Source organism: Thamnophis sirtalis, unplaced genomic scaffold (assembly GCF_051295495.1).
Source record: "Thamnophis sirtalis isolate CommonGarterSnake01/CBP01778 unplaced genomic scaffold, rThaSir2_p1.2 scaffold_8, whole genome shotgun sequence".
In the NCBI taxonomy this organism is placed as follows: Eukaryota; Metazoa; Chordata; class Lepidosauria; order Squamata; family Natricidae; genus Thamnophis; species Thamnophis sirtalis.
Window position 1 is genome coordinate 25,636,740 of NW_028261388.1, and position 23,923 is coordinate 25,660,662.

Consider the following 23,923-nt stretch of genomic DNA (forward strand, 5'->3'; position numbering starts at 1 on the left):
TGTTTATTTATCCCCCTATCTAGCTATATGGGTAAATTCAAAAAAGTTCAGGTGCCTTATGTTCGCTCTCAAATGATTGTGGCTCATGCTTCTTTTCTATGTAACAAGGTGATTGATTAAATTTTGGAGGAACAGGTGGATAAATCTTAATGAAATCTACAATGCCTACACTTGTTCATGTAGCAAATATTATCAACCGTGTAATTACTAAAAATATTTTATTGAGATTACATGTGATATTTAAGATGAGCATCTGTGATTTCTCATTGGCACTTTATTTACACAAAGGTTTCCTCTGTTCAGTCTTCTCTTTTAACTGAAGAACATTTTTAAGTTAGGTTTTTTCCGGATCTTAACTTTGGCTCGAGTGCAGAGAATTTAGTGATGCTGTTCCACTTGACTGGAATGTTCCCATATACTGTTTATTGATTAATTATCTCTCCCTTTTTCTTGATGTTTAAGGGCACCCTTAGCATTTCATCTTCTATCTTCTCTTCAGAACAAAACCTTATGAGTTAGAGCGGGCATAAAGTAATTCAGTGAAACTTTTACTGCTGAGAATGGATTTGAATCTGGAATTTAGCAATCCTAATCTTTATTTTTTTATCACAACATACTGTCTTCTCACACATCTTTGAGTTTTGAGGACTTGTATGAAGATGTAATTGATAGAGTGCAATCTAAATAATGGGGTAGAACTTGGCAGCCAATGAGTCAACACTGTTTTCCAATAACAGATGCATGAGATCATTAATGGTTGTCCAAGCAGAATTGCCCACAATGGGTCCTGGAGATAAAACAAAAGGGACCCAATGTCAGTTTGTTTCCAGTTTCTAGCCAATGAGTCAAAAACCATTAGTTTAAAGTCCCAGAATTTTGCACATGCAATAGAGATTTATTTGGGAGTTTTTTGTATTAATTTCTGTCATACTTTTTAACTGGATAGATTATCTGTCATCAACTTTGTCTACTCTTAGCAACCACATAAGTACATTTTTTCCAAGATCTGATCTTTCAGATCTTCCAATAGTGCAGTGTTCCTCAACCTTGATCGCTTCAAGATGTATGGACTTCAACTTCCAGAATTCTGCAGCCAACATTTCTGGGAGTATGGCTGGCTGGGGACTTCTGGGAGTTAGAGTCCACATATCTTCAAATGGCTAAGATTGAGAAACAGTGCAATAGTGCAACTGTTAATCATTATAATTCAGTCCATCCATCTGCTTACTGGTTGTTGTTTTTCTTCTCATGAACTTTGATCAGAAATATGTGACATGAGCTAAGTAGTTTATATTAAAAGCTGTATTTTCTCAGCATCAGTCTACAACTGCAATACATTGTTAATATTATGTGGTGGAACATTACAAGTAAATAAAGTATTGCATATGATAAATGCTGCATTTTGTTTGACAATTGAAATTGCTATATCAATACCAATGTTATTATTGATTCCCCTCTACATTAAGTGAAGTGGTTATTTGACTTCAGTAAACATTGGAAGCTAAAGATCTGTTGTACATAAAAAAGAGCTTTAGTGGTTTGTATAGTGGTTAAGGAAGTGGCCTAGAAACCAGGAGACTCTGACTTCCAGTCCCTGCTCAGGCATGAAAAACTGGGTAGATGATTTTGGGCCACTCACTCTGTCTGAGCTCAATTCATTTCACAGGCTTGTTGTTGTGGGGGAAATAGGAGGAGGAAGGTGCATGAAGTATGTTTGCTGCTTTGTTGTATATGGAAAAAAAAATCTTTTAAAAATATGCATGTATTAACAGGTGACGATCAAAATAAAAATAATAAATAATAGCCCATAATGTATCCAATAAATCAATATAAAAAAGATGAGATTTATCTGTCTTGCTAGGCCCTATAAACAATTTCCTTTGCTGGATTTTAAGGACAAAGATTAATACTGAAGAATGGAGTTTGGTTAAACTGACCTTTAATTTGACCTTTCAGATTTAAACAAACAGCTCAATGTTTGACAATTCAGAAGGATCGCTAACTTTTTGGGGAAGAAGGGGCACAGCATGATTAATATCTGTTTGTTGTGAAAATCCCCACTTTAAACAATCAGAATGGAAATAAATACAACAAAGCAACTTCACTGATCATTGGGATTTTGGCCCCCAGAATAAAAAAGACCCCTGAATTACATGCCCACAGAAATATTATATAGGAATGATAAATAATGCAATATAAATTCTATATTTATAGATGTAAATGTAACACTTTATAATACTATGAGATGCTTCTGCTATTGTCTGATTCCCAGGTTTTGCCCAGGTTCGCCTGGTGCGCCAGTTGCGGCCCTACCTGAATCGGGAGGCTCTCACGACAGTCACTCGAGCCCTTGTGATCTCTAAGCTGGAATACTGCAATGTGCTCTACATGGGGCTGCCCTTGAAGAGCACCCGGAGACTTCAGCTAGTACAGAACGCGGCCGCGCGAGTGATTGTGGGCGCACCTCGGTTCGCCCACATAACACCTATCCTCCGCGAGCTGCGCTGGCTGCCTGTAGATCTCCGGGTGCAATTCAAGGTCTTACTTACCACCCACAAAGCGCTCCATAGTAGTGGATCTGACTATCTGAGAGACCGCCTCCTGCCAATAACCTCCCTGCGTCCCATCAGATCGCATAGAGCGGGCCTCCTCCGTATTCCATCCGCCAGTCAGTGCCGACTGGCGACCACCCGGAGGAGAGCCTTCTCAGTTGCTGCTCCGACGCTATGGAACAATCTCCCCGTGGAGATTCGTACCCTGACCACAGTCCAGGCCTTCCGCACAGCCCTCAAGATCTGGCTAGCCCGTCAGGCCTGGGGATAAATTTTCTTGCCCCTCCCGAATGCTGAGTGAATGTTGTGTTTTAGTACCTTTTAGTTATCTCACATTTTTTTTCTGTATTTTGTCTTTCACTCGCCTTCCCTTACTATTGTAAGCCGCCCTGAGTCCCCTCAGGGAAAAGGGCGGCCTATAAATGCTAAATAAAATCCAAAAATCTAAAATCCAATTCCTTTAAATTCTACATTCATACAAAGGCATTAAATTCTCCCGCTTCTACCTACCATCAAACATAAACAGTGTCTATTGTACTCAATATCAGGGACAGGGCAACATACTGTTTTATAGGTCTCCATCCCTTTCAGGGACATCAGGATGCTTCAGTTATTCTGCTTTAATACATATTACAGAATCATAAGTAAGGGGTAGAATATTGATTGTTCCTCACAATTTAGATACCTTATTTGTATGCTATTTCTGAAGGCTCTGCTGTTGATATTGTCGAATGAATTGCCCAGCAGTTGAACTGATTTTAAAGCAGCTTTCTATCCTGATAGTGATCATTTCCCACTTATTGCAAGATTTACTTTTAATACTTCAACATATAGATAGGTCCACAAATATGTGGACGAGTCTGCCCATGCTCAGAACTCTCCAATAAAATGAAGCAATTGTGAGTAGTTTGATAGTTCTTTTATATACCCCAAACATCCCATTTTAAACTATGGGAGATTAAAATAATGTTTCTGACTCTTAGTATGCGCTACCTAATTTACTTCTACATGTAGGAACTCTTAATGTCCAGTGTCACTTCTGGTCAGAAATCTACCGCTAAGTTCTCCAATTCTCTCACTTGGGTCAAAGCTTAGTTAATGCATGTAGAAGCTCTTGATGTAATTCTCAGAATATATTGTGCATTCTGAGCTAAAAAACAACAATTAACTATAAGAGTATACTAAAAACAAGGGGAACCAATATTGATGTGGATATGGTCAACCATGGATGAATTTGATGTGGATTGGATGAAAAATGCACTGTTTTCTGGTACCTTGTTGACATTTCAGCTCCAAAATCTGAGATCAGAGTTTAATCCCTTCAGAGAAATGGATCATATTTTTAGAGATACTGTACATTGCTGCTAGATAATTGCATATGACAGCAGTAGTTTTGGATTCTTTCTCTGATTGATCTCCTGTCTCTAGTTTAGACACTATCAAATCTACTGCACTAATGAAATAAATACTGGGGTGGGCTCTATACCTATAGAATTATAAAATAAAACCCTGACTGATTATTGCCAGTGCTCAGTGATTATTGTCTGTGATCAGCCTTTATAGATTTCTAAACAATGGAGTTTAAAACAAACACTTGAAAAAAAGAACACAACTCAGCTAATTTGCAACTAATTCTCTTAAATCTAAATACATTTTAAAGGACAGATTGAAGACAGATCATTCTGGAACAAGTTTTATCTTTGTAGCACTAAACAGTTGACACCAGCTTGATGGCATCTAAACAGACATTTTTGAATCTTTATGTGAAACTGCAGATTGGATGATCCAAGAGAAAGTATTAGCTGAGTATCAAGTTGGCTTTAGACTTGATTAATCAAGTTTTGATCAATGTATTATTGTATAATTTGACAGAAAATTTCTTTAACAAAATTATCTAACAGAAGAATTCTGTAGTGCTAGCTATACTGACCTGATAGAAGCTTGATTTAATCCTCTGAAGAAAAAAACTTTGGGGGGATTTTTAAAATTTTTACTTTTATTATTTTCATAAATAATGCAAGCCAGCCAGCACAACTAATACTCTTTCCTCCTCTATTGTTCTCACAAAGACAACAGATGAGTTGGGCTGAGAGAGAATAAGTGTCCCAAAGTCACACAGCCATCTTTTAGGCCTAAGATGGAACAAGACTCACAGTTTCCTGTTTTCTTACTCTGATTTGTCATGAAAAATATTTAGATTTTTTCATCCTGTCTTTATTATTTTTTTATAAAAAACTCAAGGCAGCAAACATATTTAATCCTTCTTTGTCCTCCTGTTTTCCCAAATAAAAACCCTATGAGATGAGTTTGACTGAAAGACTGTGACTGGGTCCAGAGTCACCAAGCTGCTTTTCATGTCTAAGGCAGGACTAGAATTCACATTCTTGGTTTTTATCTGATGGTAGAATTCTAGATTTTCCATTTTTTTAAGTTTTACATACTGTCCTTAAGTTTTAACATTTTATTAAATACCTTCCAGAGTCCCTCCCTGAAGAGATGAGCAATTAAATAATGTGAAAAACAAACAAACAAATATTTCTTCAAAGAGAGGTTGGAATTGGCGGGTTGAATATATTTGTTTCAGGTTACAATCAGAAATAGAGTTAATCAGCACTATTTTTCCTTAGATTGCCAACTCTTTAACATTGTCTACTTATATTTCCAAAGTAAGATAGAAGATCTTTTATCAATCATGTCCCTTAAAAATATATGTAGAAATTTCTCATTCTTGCTAACTTAATAGTGAAGTCTGGGTGCAATTTCTCTTATCTACCTATAAATATATCTCTAGTAAAAATGTTTACATTTCTGTTTTAACCTAGGCAGTTATCTATCTTAACAGTATTGGTTTTAGCTGACTGGTAGTCAGAAATTCAAGGATATATTATGTTGGTACAAATACTTTGGGGAACTGAATAAATTAGGTGTTTAAAACTCATTGTACTTGGCAAAATGCAATTTTTTCCCCACTGGAGCTGCCTGTCAGTGTTTTTCCCTCTAACAACTGCAGATTTCTTACATGAAGAATAGATAAGTTAGGCTTTCGTTAGATTTCCAGTACTTGTAAAAATCTGATAACATTATATTAATCATGGTTAGTAAGGAGAGACAACTGCTTGTAAATATTTTCTTTTACCTTATTAATCGGATCGAAAAATCAGGGTTTTAAAAAAACCTCATTATTTCCTGTGAATGGTGATGGCAGATTATCTAGAATTCTACTAAAGAAATTAAAGAATGCTGTTGAAAATATGAAATAGATGGGATATTCAAATGACTGCAGAGAGCTGAGTATTTTTGAAGATTAATCTAAAGATCCATTGTTTTGGTGGAGCTGTTTGCTTAGTGAATATAATCTGTTTTAAAAATGCCTAAATAAATAGAGGTGTTCTCCCTCCCCACTCCTTCCCTGTCCAGTTTAATTTCCCCCCTGATCGTCCCTCCAGTTTTGTTTTGCCTCCCCCCCACTTTTTTTCCATCCCCAGGATAGTGTCACCCTAGAGATGGCTGAGTACTTGAGTACCTAGTGATAAAGGTGAAAAAAATAAGAATGTTTGGCCATCCTTATCACTGTAAGGTAGAGGCTCAAATAAATGTTTAGTCTGATGCTCTCTTCATTGTCTTCAGCAGCCATGGAGTGATTGCCATCTCTTCTGCTGTTTCATTACCTGGAGTGTCTCTGTAAACAACAAATCCCAATAAAAAAGGGCAAAGTAGTACATGTCTTATGTCACCCGGTGGAAAATGATTTGTGGTGGAAACATTTCTGGCTTTAATAGATTTATAAACAACTTTAATTTCCTTGAGATGTAAAATGTACAGCTAAATATTGAAGAGATTTAACTGAAGAGATTTAATATATAGAAATATGTACAATTGAGAATAAAAGTGGTTGTGGTTTTATACCCATGGCCTTAATAATGCTACTTTGTTGCAACTTTTCAACTGTGAGGCTAGATACAGGCAAGTCTTGTTCACCAAGTACTTGTTCAGTGTTTGAATTTACAACGGTGCTAAAAAACAACAGGTATGACTACTCTTTAAAGTTGTGTCTATTGCAGCATCCTTGCACTGATATGTTTATGATTCAGTCACTTGAGAAGTGATGCAAATGCATTTATGACAGTTACGGCACCCCATGGTCATGTGATTGGCACTTGTGACATTCACATGTGGCTACTGACAAGCCAAGCCAAGCCAAGCAGGGAAGTCAGCAGGAAGTCATAAATTGTGGTCACGTGACATCATGCTTAATGACTTGCAGTGATTTGCTTAACTACCTTAGCCAGAACTGACCTAAATTAGTGCGGTCACATGGCCACACGCTTAATGACCACAGTGACAGAGTTGTTGGTCCCGTTTGTGACTTTGTAAGTGAAAATTACCTATAGTTTAGTACTGTATTTTGGTTATCAATAACAGAGAGTCTTGAAAGTCAGAGACTCAGTTATTCTACTGATTATGTCATCTTACTTTGCCATTCCTTAAATAGGAACTCAGGAAAATAAAATAAGAAAGAGTTAAAAAGATAAAAATTACCAATAGAAATAGTGAACTATAGACAAATTGATTGTAAGAAACTGATACATTCTTTTGTAATTAAAACAAACTTTTTTTAATAAAAAAAAACTTTCCCTAAATAATTGGCACTGTATATGTGTACCCTGCTTATCCATACTATTTTCAAATGATAATAATGATTGATGAATGAAGATTAATGTTTTCTGGTGAGCTTAATGGGACTTGAATGTTATTCTTCATTTTGATTCCATTGATACAATTGTAGCAGTAGTAAGAATTTTATTGTCTTGCATATTTGATTGTGTTGTTGTACAGCAATCATGAACGTCAGCTGGCATAAAATACAAAATTGCTTACCAGAAGAATTTGAAGGTGGAATATGAAGAGATTTACTATGAACAGAACCTTGTGATTTTAAAACAGAATTAAAACATGCTTTTAAAATATTTATTAAAGTATAATCTAGACTGTTAATGTTTAGATATATTGAAAAAACTATTTTCTTGGAATGAACACCACCGACATTGACAAATTAACCATCACTCAATTGCAAAAGGCAGCTTTACTTGGGACAGTTTATATCCTGGACAATAGCTGTAACACCATCAAACACCCACTTCTGCCTATCCCAGCCAGATTACTAGCAGGAAAATATTAGTAGCATTGGGCCCAACTGAAGTCTTGGGATGTGGGGACATTAATTGAGTTAATTACTTCTGTCTGAGAACCATGTAAGCTAGTAAATTATATTTTTATTTCACATTTGAATTGTTTCTGTGACAAATAAAACATACATTATTCTTTATCATGTGTTATCATTTTACTTTAAAGCTTTTTTCACACGCTGGTGAAACAAAATAGGTATTTTCAGTTATACTGTTATGTAATTCATAACTCTTTTGTACTTCATTTCAAATGGAATGGTATTAAAACATACAAATTTAAATAATTTTATCTAACAAGACATGAGGAAGTAGGACAAAGTTTCCTTAATAAGATTTTCTAATTTTGCTGTATGTGCTTAATTAAATATCTCTGCCCCATAACACTTGGATTGTACTTTGTGCCAGATTTTGCACTGCATATTTTAAATGAAAACAAATATTTACTCCTTATGTAGGCTGTGCAAGGTCGTTCTATTACACAACAGGATAGAGACTTGCGTGTTGACTTGGGATTTCGAGGAATGCCGATGACAGAAGAACAGAGGCGACAATTCAGCCCAGGTCCACGAACAACAATGTTCCGTATTCCAGAATTTAAATGGTCCCCCATGCACCAGAGATTACTGACTGATCTACTATTTGCTTTAGAAACTGATGTGCATGTTTGGAGAAGGTAAGAGACCATTCATTTTCTAATAATGAGTGTGGTAAAACACATTCAGGTTTCTTTAATATCTTCACAGGTTTCTTTTTAACATTCTAAGTCTACTTGCTGAGGTCTAAATTACCAGTTGGGCAGAATTACATGAGAAAAGTGAGGCAAAGTCTTACGTAGTAAATTATGGTGTTTTTTTTTTTGAAATTGTGAAACTTGACAAAATTGATAGGTTGTTCTGTGATATAAGCTTTGGCATCTGTAAGCTAAATTCATATCCAATCTGGCTCATTTGGATGAGGAGAATAGCTGGACTGCTGTATGGGTAATGTTAACTGCCTTGATAGAATCAGTGCTGTACACGTTCTCTAAAATCAGTCTCTCCATTCTGCTGCATGAGATTTCTGCCACCCTCCAACTTTTTTTTCTGGAGGGAGGGTTGTGGGAAATAAGGACCCTAAAGAAATTGATTATCTAGATCAGGGGTGTCAAACTTGCGTCGTCACAGTGGCATCGGGATGTATTGCGACTTCCCCCCCTTTGTTAAACCGGGCGGAGCCGTGGCCAGCGTGTGATGCATCCACCCCATGGGCCATGAATTTGATAGCCCTGATCTAGATTAAGGCCCATCATGAGATGGAAACAACATTGTACAGCAGGTAAGTTCCATTGGAGGCTGAATAGGAGGAAACTACCATTCATTACCATTGACCACAATATCCTGAGCAGCCAGCAAGGGCAGAGGGAATATTTTGTAGTGATTCCAGGGCAGTTAGGAGTATTCTATAGTATGTCAACTGTACTGGTTAATAATAGGCTTCTGGGTGCAATTCAAGGTATTGGTTGTCATCTGTAAAGCCTTTAAGGACCTTTCCTCCAGGCTCGGGTCAGTGTGTGTTGATTTGTTGTTACTATGTTTGCTATTTCCATGCTGAGCATCTCTTTTTGTTTTTGATTGTAGTTTGAATGTTTGTTTTTAATCTGTGCATTGCTGAAAATGCATTTAGAGATTACTTTGGTAAAGGAATGAAAGAGCTTTTAAGGACAGGAGGAAGGAACAGCCTAAACAGTTGAGAAATTGAAGCATTTTTGAGAATGAAACTCAAATCAAAATGTCCCATCTTGCTTTTGTTTAATGTAAAATGGGAGAGAGAAACTTGGCTTTCAAAATTCTGTTATACACTACAGCCATAAAGTTGAATTCCTGGAAACTGTTTTCTTGGTTTGGCTTACCTGAAAGGACTGATATTAAACTTGTAAGCCTCACAAATTTCTCAACACAGAGGTATCAAAACTTGATTTTAGAACTTGAAGATGGCAACAGATCCTTGGGCATCCCACTTTCTATAGAAAGAGTTGTCAAGACATTGTTCCAACCAACAGTAAGTGAAATCACACCATGGACTTGCACCATGCAATGCAGAGTGCCATGCTGCAACTAACATAGCAATTGGGGGGAAAATTTGCTTCAACCAGAAGCTGTCTTATAACTTGTGTCTTCATTTTCATGGAAATTCCTGGAAAACAAATGGGAAATGGAGAGTTGCTCAGGATCAGTATCTGACTTTCACAATGCAATGTTAATTTTTATGGAGAAATTGGCCAGGGAAATTCATCACAGAGACCTCTTAAGATTGCCTTTGTTCTTAATCTACTGAAAGATAGGGTTACAACAGATTGTGTCCCTCATTGAGGATATTGGAGAATTGTAATCCTCATGTAAAGTTTTAGAGCTGTTTATGATAACTCATCCAAGATATCAGTAGCAAATTGGAAGAGTTGCAAGGTGAGCCTAATCCCAGCTGAGTTTGTGAATATGTAGTTTATTTTCAGCTGTATGCCAGAGATGTGGATAGAGCAGGAAACGTGCTAATAAACAGATACACACCAGAAAATTTGGAAGAATTGTTCCAACAGTGTTGGTTATAATGTGTGGGGATATATAAATGTTTTTTAAAAATAATAATAATGAGGGATAACTGAAGGAATTGAAACAAAGGGGAAATAATTGTACATCCTCTCTTAACTCCAATCTCCTCCTCTGTGGCTTTCTTACATAACTGGGGAGAATTCACAACCTTGCTTTGACTCCATCACCTTTTTTGTGGCTTCCTTGGCCTCCAGTTCTGGAGAAGTGCAGCCTCTTCTCAGCAGAGAAAGAGAATGTGTGATTTAAATTTGTATTTCTACTGTAAAAACTTAGGATACCTAACTAATATGTACATGGTTAAAGTACAGATAATCTGAGCCCATTACATATTGCTGCAGCATGGAACTGCAGGCCACACAACAAGCTAGTGTCTGAATCTCTCCAGAACTTCATCTTCAGGAAGTTTCTCAGGCTCCACTTCCATAAGCTTGGCACAGAAGCTCTCAGACAATTAAGAAGTCACATAACTGACAAAAAGCAAGTGCTCTTTATTATTCTTATTATTCTTTATACATTCTCTGGTATAGAAATATAGCTGTCCACTCCTTCAGACTTTGGTGTAACAACGAAATTCATATGAATTGCTCATACAGTTACTAGAGAAAGCCAAGCTTGTGGAAACCATTATCAGGCAATTCCTTTGAGCTGCTTCACATTTTGCAATGTACTAATGTACTCTACAGCTGAAAATAAATTAATATATGGAATTTTTGACATTCTGCATCACAGGTTCTATTCATGTCTAGTATTGGGCATAAATTGGATGTAAGATCCATGGGGAGCAAGACACAATATCTTTCCATATTCAAAAGTCTCAGTAGTACTATTTACATGTATCCCATCCTTTCCTTTTACCACTTTTCTGAACCTATGACTATTAGAGATCAATTACCCAATGCCTCTTCAGAATTGGTGAATTACCTTAGGAAGGCATGCATATTTGCCAAATCGGATTTGACAGGTGCTATAATTTGATCAGAATGAAAGAGGGTCCTGAATATTTAACAGATTTTTATATGTATAGTAAATTTAAATACACAGTAATGCCCATTTGGACTGATTAGTTGTCCATCAGTCTTGGATATATAATAATATACTTAGATGATATACTGATTTTTTTCCCCCAGAAGGTCGGCTTTGCACAAATTTCAGAAATGTCTTTTCTGAACACTGACTTTTTCCTAGGTTAGAAAAATATTGATCTTCCCATTTGCACTATTTGAGTTACTAAACCTCTACAATCAGGATACAGATGAATTCTACAAGAACAGACATCTAGAAATTTGAACAATGTCCAGTGTTTTCTGTACTTTGCTAATTCTATAGAATTGATACATAAGACCATGGTTTTAACTTCTAAAAAGTGACATACATGGTCTGTTCAAGAGCATGCACTTTTCAAAGGCTTTTCAAATCTCTCCAGTATTTGTTGTACAAACAAACTCGGACCTGCCTTGGAAGCTGTTCTCTAACTTTCATCAAAGGAAAGGGAAATCACTTGCCTTATGCCTCTTTCATTCATATCTGTCAGTGGGCCAAGGCTGTACTTGCAAAACTAGAAGGTTTTCTTCAGCCATTTCCCTCCTTTAACCCTGGGAAAGGAGGAGTATGAGAAAAAGAGTCATAATAAACCTATGTTTATTCTGCAAGGTGTAAGTGTGGGCAGATGGGAACTGCAGGCTTTTAAGAGTTTGTTAGTATAAGAACAGTGAAATTGAATTCTGGTATTTCTTGATATAGCTTACCTTGAAAAGCTGGCAGCTTTGAATTTTGCAAGCCTGTTTTTCTTTCTGATTCCTCTTAGAATCTCTTTCATGGATTCCTTTACAGCATCATTCCAACGTCGTTCTTTAGTGCGCAGAATCTTCAGGGATTTTGTCTCCAACCTCCAAAGCATTTCAGTTTAAAGCTTTCTTGATTAGGTCTTACATGCTTTAGCTAATATATATACATTACCTGCTATTTGAGTTGCAATCCATGTTATAGCAGCAGTCCTTCATCCAGATTGGATAACAGCAGTTTATATTTCAGTTCTCTCTCTAAAATGGTTTTTGGTCAACTTGTGAGACTTGTTAGATCAATATATATTTGTAATTTGATATCACAAAAGAGATAAATGTTGTAAATGGATGTATGTATATGTGTTGTGTATTGTTTTTCAATGGTTCCCAATTTGATTGATTTCTGTGATTTTTATCTTTGCAGTAGCAACTGCCTTTATAGTTTTACTTATAGTCTTTCTTTTCCTTTTCTTTTAATAGTCATTCTACAAAATCAGTTATGGACTTTGTCAATAGTAATGAAAATATTATTTTTGTACATAATACAATCCACCTCATTTCTCAAATGGTAGACAATATTATTATTGCTTGTGGAGGAATTCTGCCACTGTTGTCTGCAGCAACATCCCCAACTGTAAGTACAATATTTCCCTCTAATGGATAACTTGCAAATTGCACTGTGTATTAACAATACTTGTTCTGAGCATGATTTTCTGTATAAGAAGAAAATATTCACATTTTTCATTTTTTAAACTACAGGATGTACTGTACGCTTTATGCCTTCAGCAAATTTGTATAGAAAAATTATTTCAGAATAATAATTTATTACTTATATATACAGATTTATTATCTAGGTATACTGCAAAATCAATGGTATAAACAGAGCAAATTACATTGATTGATTGATTGATTTTTTTGGGTTTGTATGCCGCCCTATTCCCGAGGGACTCAGGGCGGCTCACAATAAAAAAGGGGAAGGGATACAAAAAAAATAAAAATAAAATAAACAACAATTTACAATTATACAATAGCTGTAACCTCGAATGGGGCTAGATGGCTCAACAGCCCCAGGCCTGCTGGAACAGCCAGGTCTTAACTGCTTTGCGGAAGGCCAGGAGGGTAGTAAGGGTCCGGATCTCCACGGGGAGATCGTTCCAGAGGGCCGGAGCAGCCACAGAGAAGGCCCTCCCCTGAGGAGTCGCCAGCCGACATTGGCCAGCAAATGGAATTCGGAGGAGGCCTAGTCTGTGGGATCTAATAGGTCTTTGGGAGGTGACTGGCAGGAGGCGGTCTCTCAAGTACCCAGGTCCGATACCATGTAGGGCTTTAAAAGTAATGACTAGCACCTTGAAGCGTGTCCGGAGACCAATAGGCAGCCAGTGCAGCTCGCGGAGGATAGGTGTAACGTGAGTGTACCGAGGTGCACCCACAATAGCTCGCGCGGCTGCATTCTGGACAAGCTGAAGTCTTCGAACACTCTTCAAGAGCAGCCCCATATAGAGCGCATTACAGTAGTCCAGTCTTGAGGTGACGAGGGCGTGAGTGACTATCCGAAGGGCCTCCCGGTCCAGGTAGGGTCGCAATTGGTGCACCAGGCGAACCTGGGCAAAGGCCCCCCTGGTCACAGCCGACAAATGATGTTCTAGAGTCAGCTGCGGATCCAGGAGGACCCCCAAATTGCGAACCCTCGCAATTGTTCTGTTTGTATATCATAATCCTATTTTTAGCTAGTACAACTTTATAAATTCCTTTTTATAGTACAACTAGTATAGCTTAAATGCAGATTTGGCATAAGAGCTATTAAAAGTTAATCATAAAAGCATATTCTTCTAAAAAGGGAGAAAGAAGATTTTGTTTAACATGAAGTTAAATGCATTGTAGTATCCTTAAATTTTAAAATGAGAGTAAAATATCATTGAAATAATGATATTAATATCATTTTAAAATAAATTTACTTTATCCCAATATAATATATTCTGCTTCCTTTTAGAAAAGGCTGGTATACCTCACCAAAATATAATTTGAAACACAAGGATTTGTTTTTTTAAAAAATCCTTTTGTTTCAAAAGTGATTTGACTGTCAAATCTGAGTCCCTGTTGATGCAAAACAAGTTATGCATTACATCCTCTGCTGCCCAGCAGCCCTGCTTCGGGTCACACAGACCTTCCTTGGGAAAGTTGACAGGGAGACCAATCTCCAGGGCTGTATAGTGGAATTATCAGGGCATTTAGAAGGTAAACTTGCTTGGATTCATCTCAGTTGAATCCAAGTATGGAAATTTTGTGAGGGTGCTCAGGGAAATGGAACTGGTTGGACATGAAGAAGTTCCTGCAGAATGCAAATATCACCATCTATTAGATCCTTGCTCCTCTTGACTGGTTAAGGCCACCCGGATGGAATCATGTGGGAGGGTCCATTTTGTTGGTAAATTTATCTTTGTTGGAGGAGGTGGTTCCAGCTCCTTTTAAAGAGGCGCTATTGTGATCCTACTCAAGAAATCATCACTGGATTTTTCCTTGTTAGACAATTTTTGTCCAGTCTCCACCTGCCCTTTTTAGGAAAAATGGTCAAGAAAGTGGTGGTGTTGCAACTCTAGAAGATCCTGGAGGAAAGAGATATTTGGACCCTTTCCAGTCAGATTTCAGGCCTAGATACAGAACTGAAACTTCACACTTATGGATGATTTCTGGCAGGAGTGGAATGGAGGTGTGCTTCCATCTTTGCTCTCTGACCCTTCAGTGGCTTCCAATACAATTGATTATGGCATTCCTTTAGGCTGGCTTGAGGAATTGGGATTACGTAGCATAGTTTGGCGCTGATACACTTTCTTCCTCTGAGGCCAGTCCTAAGCAAAGTTAATAGGGAGCGAGAAGTCATGGCACCTCCACTGAGCCCAAATGGCTCAGTGATCTCTCTGCTCCTTTTCAACATCTATATGAAACCTGTAGGTTGAGATCATTCATTTCTGGAGAGAAGATATCACCAATATAGTAATGATATCTAGTTATATCTTCATCCCAGGTAAACTGAGTATTGCATGGATGTCCTTTCACAATGTGTGTGGGTCTGGATGAGGAACAAGAGAATCTCAATAAGACAGAGTGATTGTGGGTGGGTCCCTCTGTACCCAAGAGTTTATCATCTTTGGTCTTGGATGGGGTTGCACCAGCTGAGACAGACTTGGTATGTAACTTGGGAGTGTTCGTAGATTCACAGCTCTTGGTTGATGAGCAAGTGGCAGTCATAGCCACGAGGCCCTTTGCCCAACTTCGCATTGTGTGCCAGCGGTGCCTTTTCCTGGTTCATCTTCTGACTGAACTATTACAATGTGCTGTACATGGAGCTACTCTGAAAAGTATCTAGTAGCTTCAACTAATACAGAGTGTAACTGTACAAGCTATACTGCCCCCCCCCGGCAAAAGACACATATAATACCTTGCTCTGTGAAGTACAATGGATACCAGTTTGTATCTGGGTCCAATTCAAGGTCTTGGTTATCATCTATAAAGCTCTATATGGTATAGAGACAGGTTACCTACAGAACCAGCTTCACTCCATCTTATCCTAATGTCCCAATTGATCAGACAGGTAAGGTTTATTTCACACCACTATCAGTTTGAGAATTTTAACTGGCAGTGTCTAGGTAGAGAGCCTTCTCTGCTGCTGTCCCCACATTGTAGAATATTCTGTAGTTATGAAAGCCCCCAACCTCTTCGTCTTCCACAAAGGGATCTGTGGCCTTGTGTGGTAGGCATAGGGGACCATGAATGTGGGGCTGACTAGGTCCATGAGTAACCCCCCCCAAAAGCTAATATTAAATGACCTCCTTAGGATTTGTACCCTTTTGATATTTAATTGACATTAGCCTATAATTTTAAAAAAGTTTAATTATAATTTAATTTTAATATTAACATTTATACATTGTTTTATTTATCAATTATATTATCATCCAGCCCTCTCGAGGGAGATGGACAGTTTAGAAATTATATATATATATATTTAAAGTCACAACCCCTGGTATGCCCAAATATGGGAGGAAGGTCACACTTCTACTCTCTGTCTTCGGCTCGTCACAAGAGACCATCCAGACAGAAACCCAATATTTTTTACTGTTGCCTTTTTGTTACATTTGTTATATTTATGCTGATAAATAAATAAAGGGAGACTAGTATAGATCTATTTCAAGCTATTTAGCTCTCATCAGCTAGCCGATTCCCAACAAGGGTGTGGCTAGCTGATGAGAGCTAAATAGCTTGAAATAGATCTATACTAGTCTCCCTTTATTTATTTATCAGCATAAATATAACATATATATACATATATACATTATATATATGTGTGTGTGTGTGTGTGTGTGTGTGTGTGTGTGTGTGTCATAGATTTTCATAGGTACAGGTATGCAGGTCTTGGAGTATTTGGGTCTTTTCTCATGTAAGATTGAGAGTATCTTGGCGATGTTTCGACGAGGTCCCACTCGCCATCTTCAGGCTGGTGCGAGCAAAGCGTGATCGGAGTTGCCGTCTTTCAATAAATATTGATGTGTGTGTGTGTGTGGAGTGCAGGCTCTGTTGCTTTAAGCGGCGGCATCACCAACTACTGCACCCCCCCTCTGACCCCCACACAAAGCAAACTGACACATGCCATGAACACATGGCCAGACCGCAAACTTGAAGCCAAACCAAAGCCTGGGATGTTACATCATAGCCATCTGCTCAGGACATTGCATCACAGAACTCGGGAGGTTACAACGCAAAGGCTCAGGATGTGATAATGCAGCCAACCTCCCAGGATGTTGCAGCACAGGACTCAGTATATCACTACACTAGAGCTGAGGATGTCATCACACAGCCCATTACCCAGGTCGTTACAACACAAAAGACTAATGGGCACACAGATAGTACCTCAGCCACACAGGATGTTACGAAACAGCTGGCTAATCTGCATGCATCAACTCCATCAACTAATCAAGATGTAACAACACAGCCAACCAACCCGCTTACATCAACAAAGCCAGCACTCCACACACCCCCACCAATATTCATAGAAAGACGGCAGCTCCAATCATGCTTTGCTCACACAAGTATGAAGTCGACGGCACCAGCCTGAAGATGGCGAATGGGATCTCGTTGAAACATCGCCAAGATACTCTTAAGATGTATGTATGTATGTATGTATGTATGTATGTATGTATGTATGTATGTATGTATGTATATAATTAGTGTCACAATGTGTGTTCAAATCCCAGTAATGGTATGGCTAGCTGATGAGAGCTAAATAGCTTGAAATAGATCTATAATAGTCTCCCTTTATTTATTTATCAGCACAAATACACACACACACACACACACACACACACACACACACACACACACACACATATGAAATATAAATATATATAAATACATACCTTAGATTTAAAATTAGTTTTAAAATATAAACACAATTCAGCTGTTTATTTGATAAAATTGATAGATGACTGTGTTGCTTTAACTACTAACCTGATAAGTATATATCATAGTTTTGTAACTGATGTCTAATGGTCTGCTGTGCTAGAATTTCTTTAAGCCAAAGAAAATATCATTTGAGAAATTGTTCTTAATATTATTCAAATCAGATTTTAGTCAGAATTGTTTTGTATAAAAGCTAAAGAAATGTTAGCAAATTATATTTAGCAAATTTCTGGATCACCTAATTATTTATATATATAATTTAATATATGTATACACATGCACTGTTTTTAATTAGTAGGTTTTATATTGTTATATATAAAAGAAGCTTTATTAATCAATGCTGTACTAATTACTTATTAATTTGAGTTATATCAATTACAGTGATGCCATATAAGAAGTTAAAGTTTAAAAAACATGTTTTTAAAATTGACTTTTAAAATTGTGAATTAATATCTGATTTTTAAAATATTACTTTCTGTTTTGCCTTGTATTTTCATTTTGACTGTAACATTTCTTTTTCTTTTTGTTGTGATCTGTTGTCTGCTTTGTCTATTGCATGTCCAGGGTTCTAAGGTTAGTATTATTGTTACAAGTTTCAGTTTTAATTTTTAGAATTAGACATTTTTTTCTGTGTGCATTTTTTAATTATTTAGCCTCTTTTTATAAAAATGTAGGGACATTATTAAAAGGTATTGATTGTATAATCTAACTGTAGGAAGTAAAAGTGACATTCCAAGGATATTACTTATATACACCATGATGAGAGCGGGGAGGGAGAGAGGGAAGGGGGGGGGAGAAAGGCGGGGTTGCTTCTTCTTTCACCTTTTTTGGAATACTTGAGCATGATAATATAACTGTTCTCTGTTTCTTACCGCCTGGGCAACACGAACCAAGGATTTTGGCTCAATAAACAGGAATGATTTAATTGCAACAGTATTAAGAAGAAAACGGAACAAAATGCTTTAACCTTCAATAATAACATTAAAAAAAGCTAAATATTTTCTCTCTCTAGAAAGAACACCTTGAATGGAAATAACATTTTTTCATTATTTTGTAGATGAAATGCTATTATGATTGATACAATCCATATAAAATTACTTGCAAATTGCAATGGATAACTTTAAAATGTGCAAACTGAATAATATTTTCTAATAAGAATAAACAATACTGCCTCTTTAAGGTCAGAAGGTTAGCAGCAAAAGAGCAAATATCTTATGATACTTTAAAACAAAAGGGTTTATTATAGCTTTTCTTTCATGGGTCTAACTTAATGAAGTTTCTTGTGCTAACAAAAGCTTTTTAACATAATAAATATCTTAGTACTTAATATGTTCATAAATTACCAGTAAGACACTTTGTTGATTCTACTGTTATCTAGAATGGCCTGAAGAAGTTCTGTATAACACTGTATTTTTATACTGAACATAACCACAAACCGTTCTGTGGCCTTGTTGCTAAAATTATGCAGATGCTAGCTAACATGCCAAACCTTCTGAATGAATTGTTTAACTGGAGACTAATGAAAGCTTTCCGTAGAGCAACTCACTGTTTTCCCTGTTTTAATGAGAAATGAGTCCTCTTTCAGTGTTTGCACAGTGTTCCACTATGAAAATAGACTTTCTATCTTGGTTTTAATTAATGAAGGCTGAAATAACTTTTTATACACACGCACACACAAATCTATTGGATTTTAATATATTAGAAGAAGGTGTGCTTTTGAGATCTCTCTCTCACACACACACACAAACACACGTCACACAAACATATACATAATATATCTATACATAGTTTTATACAAAAATCAATAGAATATTTTTCAGAAGTGATTACAAAATTATTTCTCTTATTATACCATTGTTAAAAGAGACACTGCTGCTTCTGAAATATGGAAAAATGAATATTGTTAATGTTTAAAAAAGTATTTTGCTATATTATTACAAGACATAAATAATTAAACATTATTTAAGTGCATTATACTGTATTTATACAGTGTTAGTGAAATTCTTGACACTCTAATATCTTTAAAAAAATGAATTTTAAAAGAATTGTTATATGAATAAGAGTCACAAAACTATCCTTGGAAAATTACTTATAATTGATGCCAAGTAATTCCTTCGCAACATTATCTCCCATCTTCCATAAAATTATCTTTAAAAACAATTGCATGAACTGTGTGTGTGTTTGTGGGCGCAGACATACATTTCATACAGTTAGATATGGCCTACTAGGAAGACTTTCATGAAAGAAACAGCTATCTGTTGTTTTTTCTGAAATTCTAGGTAAAATATGAATTGTACTTTTTAAGTAAATATTGCTAATAATGTTTTTTACATTCTGGTCAAAGTCTTACTTCTACATAACATGTCATATTCATGATATTTTGTTCTTAATTTCCAGTGTGAAGAAATCCATTTATTCAATGTCTTCATTTGTATTCCTTTAATGGAAAATTGAAAATCCATTCTGTTTAACCTATATGCTCATTTTATCTGAAATTAGTTCATATAAATAACTTTTGTTCTAGGGATTTCATATTAGATAGTATGCATGAACAAATAATTTTTCATATTTGTTGCTATTTTACATTATTTATTCTCTGTTTCACCATATAGTTAACATGCAGAGAAGAAATGAAATAAATGTTTGTGCATATAATGTATTCACATGTGCACCATATTAGAAATCTAATGTTATGCCTTTCTTTTCAAGACGGAATTGGAGAATATAGAAGTAACTCAGGGTATGTCAGCGGAGACAGCAGTAACGTTTCTCAGCCGGCTGATGGCTATGGTTGATGTACTAGTATTTGCCAGTTCACTAAATTTTAGTGAAATTGAAGCTGAAAAAAATATGTCTTCTGGAGGCTTAATGCGACAGTGTCTAAGGCTTGGTAAGTTTACCATAGTGCACCAGGTAATTACATATAGACCAATTAAACTAGGTAGTGTGGGAAAGGAAAAAATAACCTTATGTGGAAGCTCACTTGATTTTGGGTAAGAAAGAATATTTTATGGAATGTTAAGATTTTAACCTACTGTTACCTCTATACCTCAGGTTATAGAGACACTTTTGATTTAGCATTTGTATTCTAAAAGAGAGAAATTTCTAATGAAAAAATAGCATTATCATTCAGTCGTGTGATGTGTTAATGGGTTTGGCTTCTTTTGAGGCTATTTCTACTTTTCCTCACCTTTAGGGGAAATATTTTGTTCTAACAATTACAGGCTCAATTACAGAAATTAGTAACAGTTGTTAGTATCTGAACATTCTGTTTTATATCATCATTTATTTTTCTTCTGATAATTATAATACATCTGTATAAGAAACACATTTTAAATATATTTTTAAGCAAACGATTGATAACATACTATACTGCTCTGAAGTATTATACCTGTTACCATTTTCTTTAGCACTGGAGAACGCAAGCTTTCGAAGGTGTGTTGGCCACAAATAAAAATATATAAAATCTGGAGCCTCAGTATCTTTATAGCTGAAGTTCTATAAAATAGTTCCAAACTATCAGACTTTCTAAGAATTCATTATTAAGTAAGTTGGTTCAGAACTAGGGAAGAAAAAGATGGCTGATCTTTCAATTCCTGTCAATTGTATTAATTTAGTGGTACTATATTAGAGAACTGATGCTTTGAAGAAACCGGATAGAAATAGTGTTGATGCTTTTGAACTTTGGTATTGGAGAATAATATGGACAGCCAAGAAAACAAATGATCATTGAACAAATCAATCCTAGAGTTCTTCCTAGAGGCGCAAATATTCAGGCTCTTTGGACATGCTTTGTGATGACCTAGTTCTCTGGAGAAGACTAATGCTGGGAAAGGTGAATGAAGAGAAACAAGAGAAGCAACAACAATGGATGAACTTACTGTTACAGTGGTGTTTGCTCTGTCCTTGGAAGACCTAATGGACCAAGCTGGAGGCTCATCATCTTGGTGGAAAAATATGGTTGCTAAGATAAATACCAATTGGCTAATATGTAATCATAATCATTATCTTTAATTATGTGTAATTCATCTCCAATAAGAGCTTTATTGGTGATAAAATAACTAAGGCATCTGTTGACTTTGAAGAATGTGGACCCTCTTCCATTTTTGTGATTTCCTTTTTTTGGGGTGTGGATAAATTTGATAGATTAAATTAAGATATTAGATACGTTAAAAGTTCAGTGATACTATCATAATTTATAACAGACTAGCTAAACCAGTATGAGACAAAAGTGTAAAGAAATTGAGATCTTAAATCTAAACATGATTTATAAATATTAAAACCTTAAAATAAACTTTTAATACTGTCATCCTTTATGCTAAAAGGCCTAATCGAAATCTTAAATTTGCTTCAAAATTAAAAATTCAAGTAGCAATTCCTTGTGTCAGAGCTCCCTCTTGTGGTTCTAAATATCTCATGAGATTCATAAAAAAGAAAACATAATAGCACCAAATAATGTATAGACCAAACAAAAATGGTTGGAGGAAAATAAATTCAGGTAAGGGAAGCAAATTATTATCATCATCACCACCTGTGATTGATCTTATCCTGCTTATAAATCAGTTCATCGTTCTAAGAACTATTATAAAAAGACTATTACAAGAAAAAAAATATGAATGGTCAACCCTATTGGCCATTCAAAAGAAGAAAAGTAAACAGTTTTAGAAATTAATTAAGCTATTTTGGAACACAAAAGCATATGTTCCTAAATCCCCCCCAAAAGAAAGAAAAAGATGCATAATGAAAAAGACAAGGATTATTAAGGGAATCTTAATTAAAACATGAAGATTGTATTTGGGAGAGCCCCGTTGTTCATCACCCGAATAAAAGTGTAATTTGGATGATTTCTTCTTTAAATAAATTCCATGTCTGTGTAATGGGCCACTACCTAGAGGTGAATTTTGGAAGTAAAATTAGATTGTTTTAAGGCTCAATTTTTATTTATTCTTATTGCTTTTAAAACAAAAAAGGGTAAAAAAGAACAAAACACAAAAGTAATCATGGATATAGATACATTATCATGAAAAAGAAAGCATAACAAATATTTTAAAAAGGGGGGAAAGAATAAAAAAGGAAGCAAAGTATAATGTATCATTATAAAAATAAACAATTATATAATTAAAATAGTTTCAATTCTTCCCTAATATAAATATTATATTCTGTACATGCTTCCCTAATATAAATATTATGCTTTTAAGGTTTGCCTTAATGATAAACATAACAAATTAATTAAATTTAAGACAAGGGTAAAGCACCTGCGTTAAAAAATATTGTAGGCACGGGAATTATGTTGCCTTCAGTTCAAGCAACCTAATAGAAAAAACTAAATAAGTTGAAAGTTATATTATTTTCTCAAATAAGTGAAATAGACATATAAAAATAACTTGAAGTTCAGAAATACATCGAGGATTTGAGGAAAGACGATTTAGAAAGAGAAATGAAAAGCTTAATCAAAACTTGACTTGGATATGGAAGAAACTTTAGAAATTCAAGAAACTAACAAATTTATTTAAATTTATAAAATTTTCATGTTATAGAAACTCAATTTTTTCCGATCTGCCTCAAGCCACAAAATAGCTACATTCCAACAAGTTTGTATTATCTTTTTAAATACACATCTTTTAAAGACATGTTCATTTTCTTTAGTTGTTTGATTTTTGTTAATCAATTGAAATGGGAAGTTAATTTTATTAATAATTGTTGAGGAATATTTTAATTTGATTTGAAATAGAAGCCGTTGCCTCCGATTTTTGGATTTTTGTCTCTTCTTAGTCTTTAATCTCTTGTTTTATCGTAGAGAATGAGCTTTTTTATTGACATCATTAGTTCACTATACAGAAACTTTGCCCTCTGGATAAGTGTAGTAGTTCTCTTGTATCTGAACAGTTGACAGAAATCAATTGTTTTGATTTTTGAGGAGTATATTTTGTATATTCAACTGAAGGTGCAACTGATAGAATGTCATCTTTGTTCCCAGTTTTAAACTCTGCTAACCTTTCTTGGCTATGAGAGTACGGCAAGTTTGTTTTTGAAAATTCAAAAGCTTGAAACTTTATTCATTCTAATAAACATATTGAATTTGTGATTCATTTTATCTAAAGAGTTCTCAACTTCAATCATTAATTTATGTATATCAGATTACCTGATAGTTAGCTGAATGATAGGCATTGCTCTAACCAGGTGTTTCCCCCACTCTTTGTGTCAAATGGGTATGGCTGCCAATGTGACTTTTTTGATTCATATATATATACTTATGCCTCTTACAGGCTTTCAAGATTGTGTCACCTAATTTGGAGTAAAATGCTAAGTAACACCATGACATTTTCATTCTATTTCTTACTAAAAATAAAACAGATGCATTAGGCATC

The 23,923-nt window shown here is 35.6% G+C and overlaps 1 protein-coding gene across 5 annotated transcripts in view; it reads left to right on the plus strand.

Annotated features, from left to right (window-relative positions):
• The window catches only part of NBEA (neurobeachin), a 360,491-nt gene that overhangs the window by 71,712 nt on the left and 264,856 nt on the right, over positions 1–23,923 (plus strand). For 3 of the 5 annotated variants that reach the window (XM_087721296.1, XM_087721298.1, XM_087721299.1), the window contains exons 23-26: positions 8,194–8,411; positions 12,585–12,738; positions 18,120–18,128; positions 20,265–20,445. In XM_087721296.1, the coding sequence (XP_087577422.1) occupies positions 8,194–8,411; positions 12,585–12,738; positions 18,120–18,128; positions 20,265–20,445 (562 nt within the window). Of the gene's footprint in view, positions 1–8,193; positions 8,412–12,584; positions 12,739–18,119; positions 18,129–20,232; positions 20,446–23,923 lie in introns of those variants that run through there. The other 2 variants (XM_087721293.1, XM_087721294.1) reach the window with 1 other exon arrangement.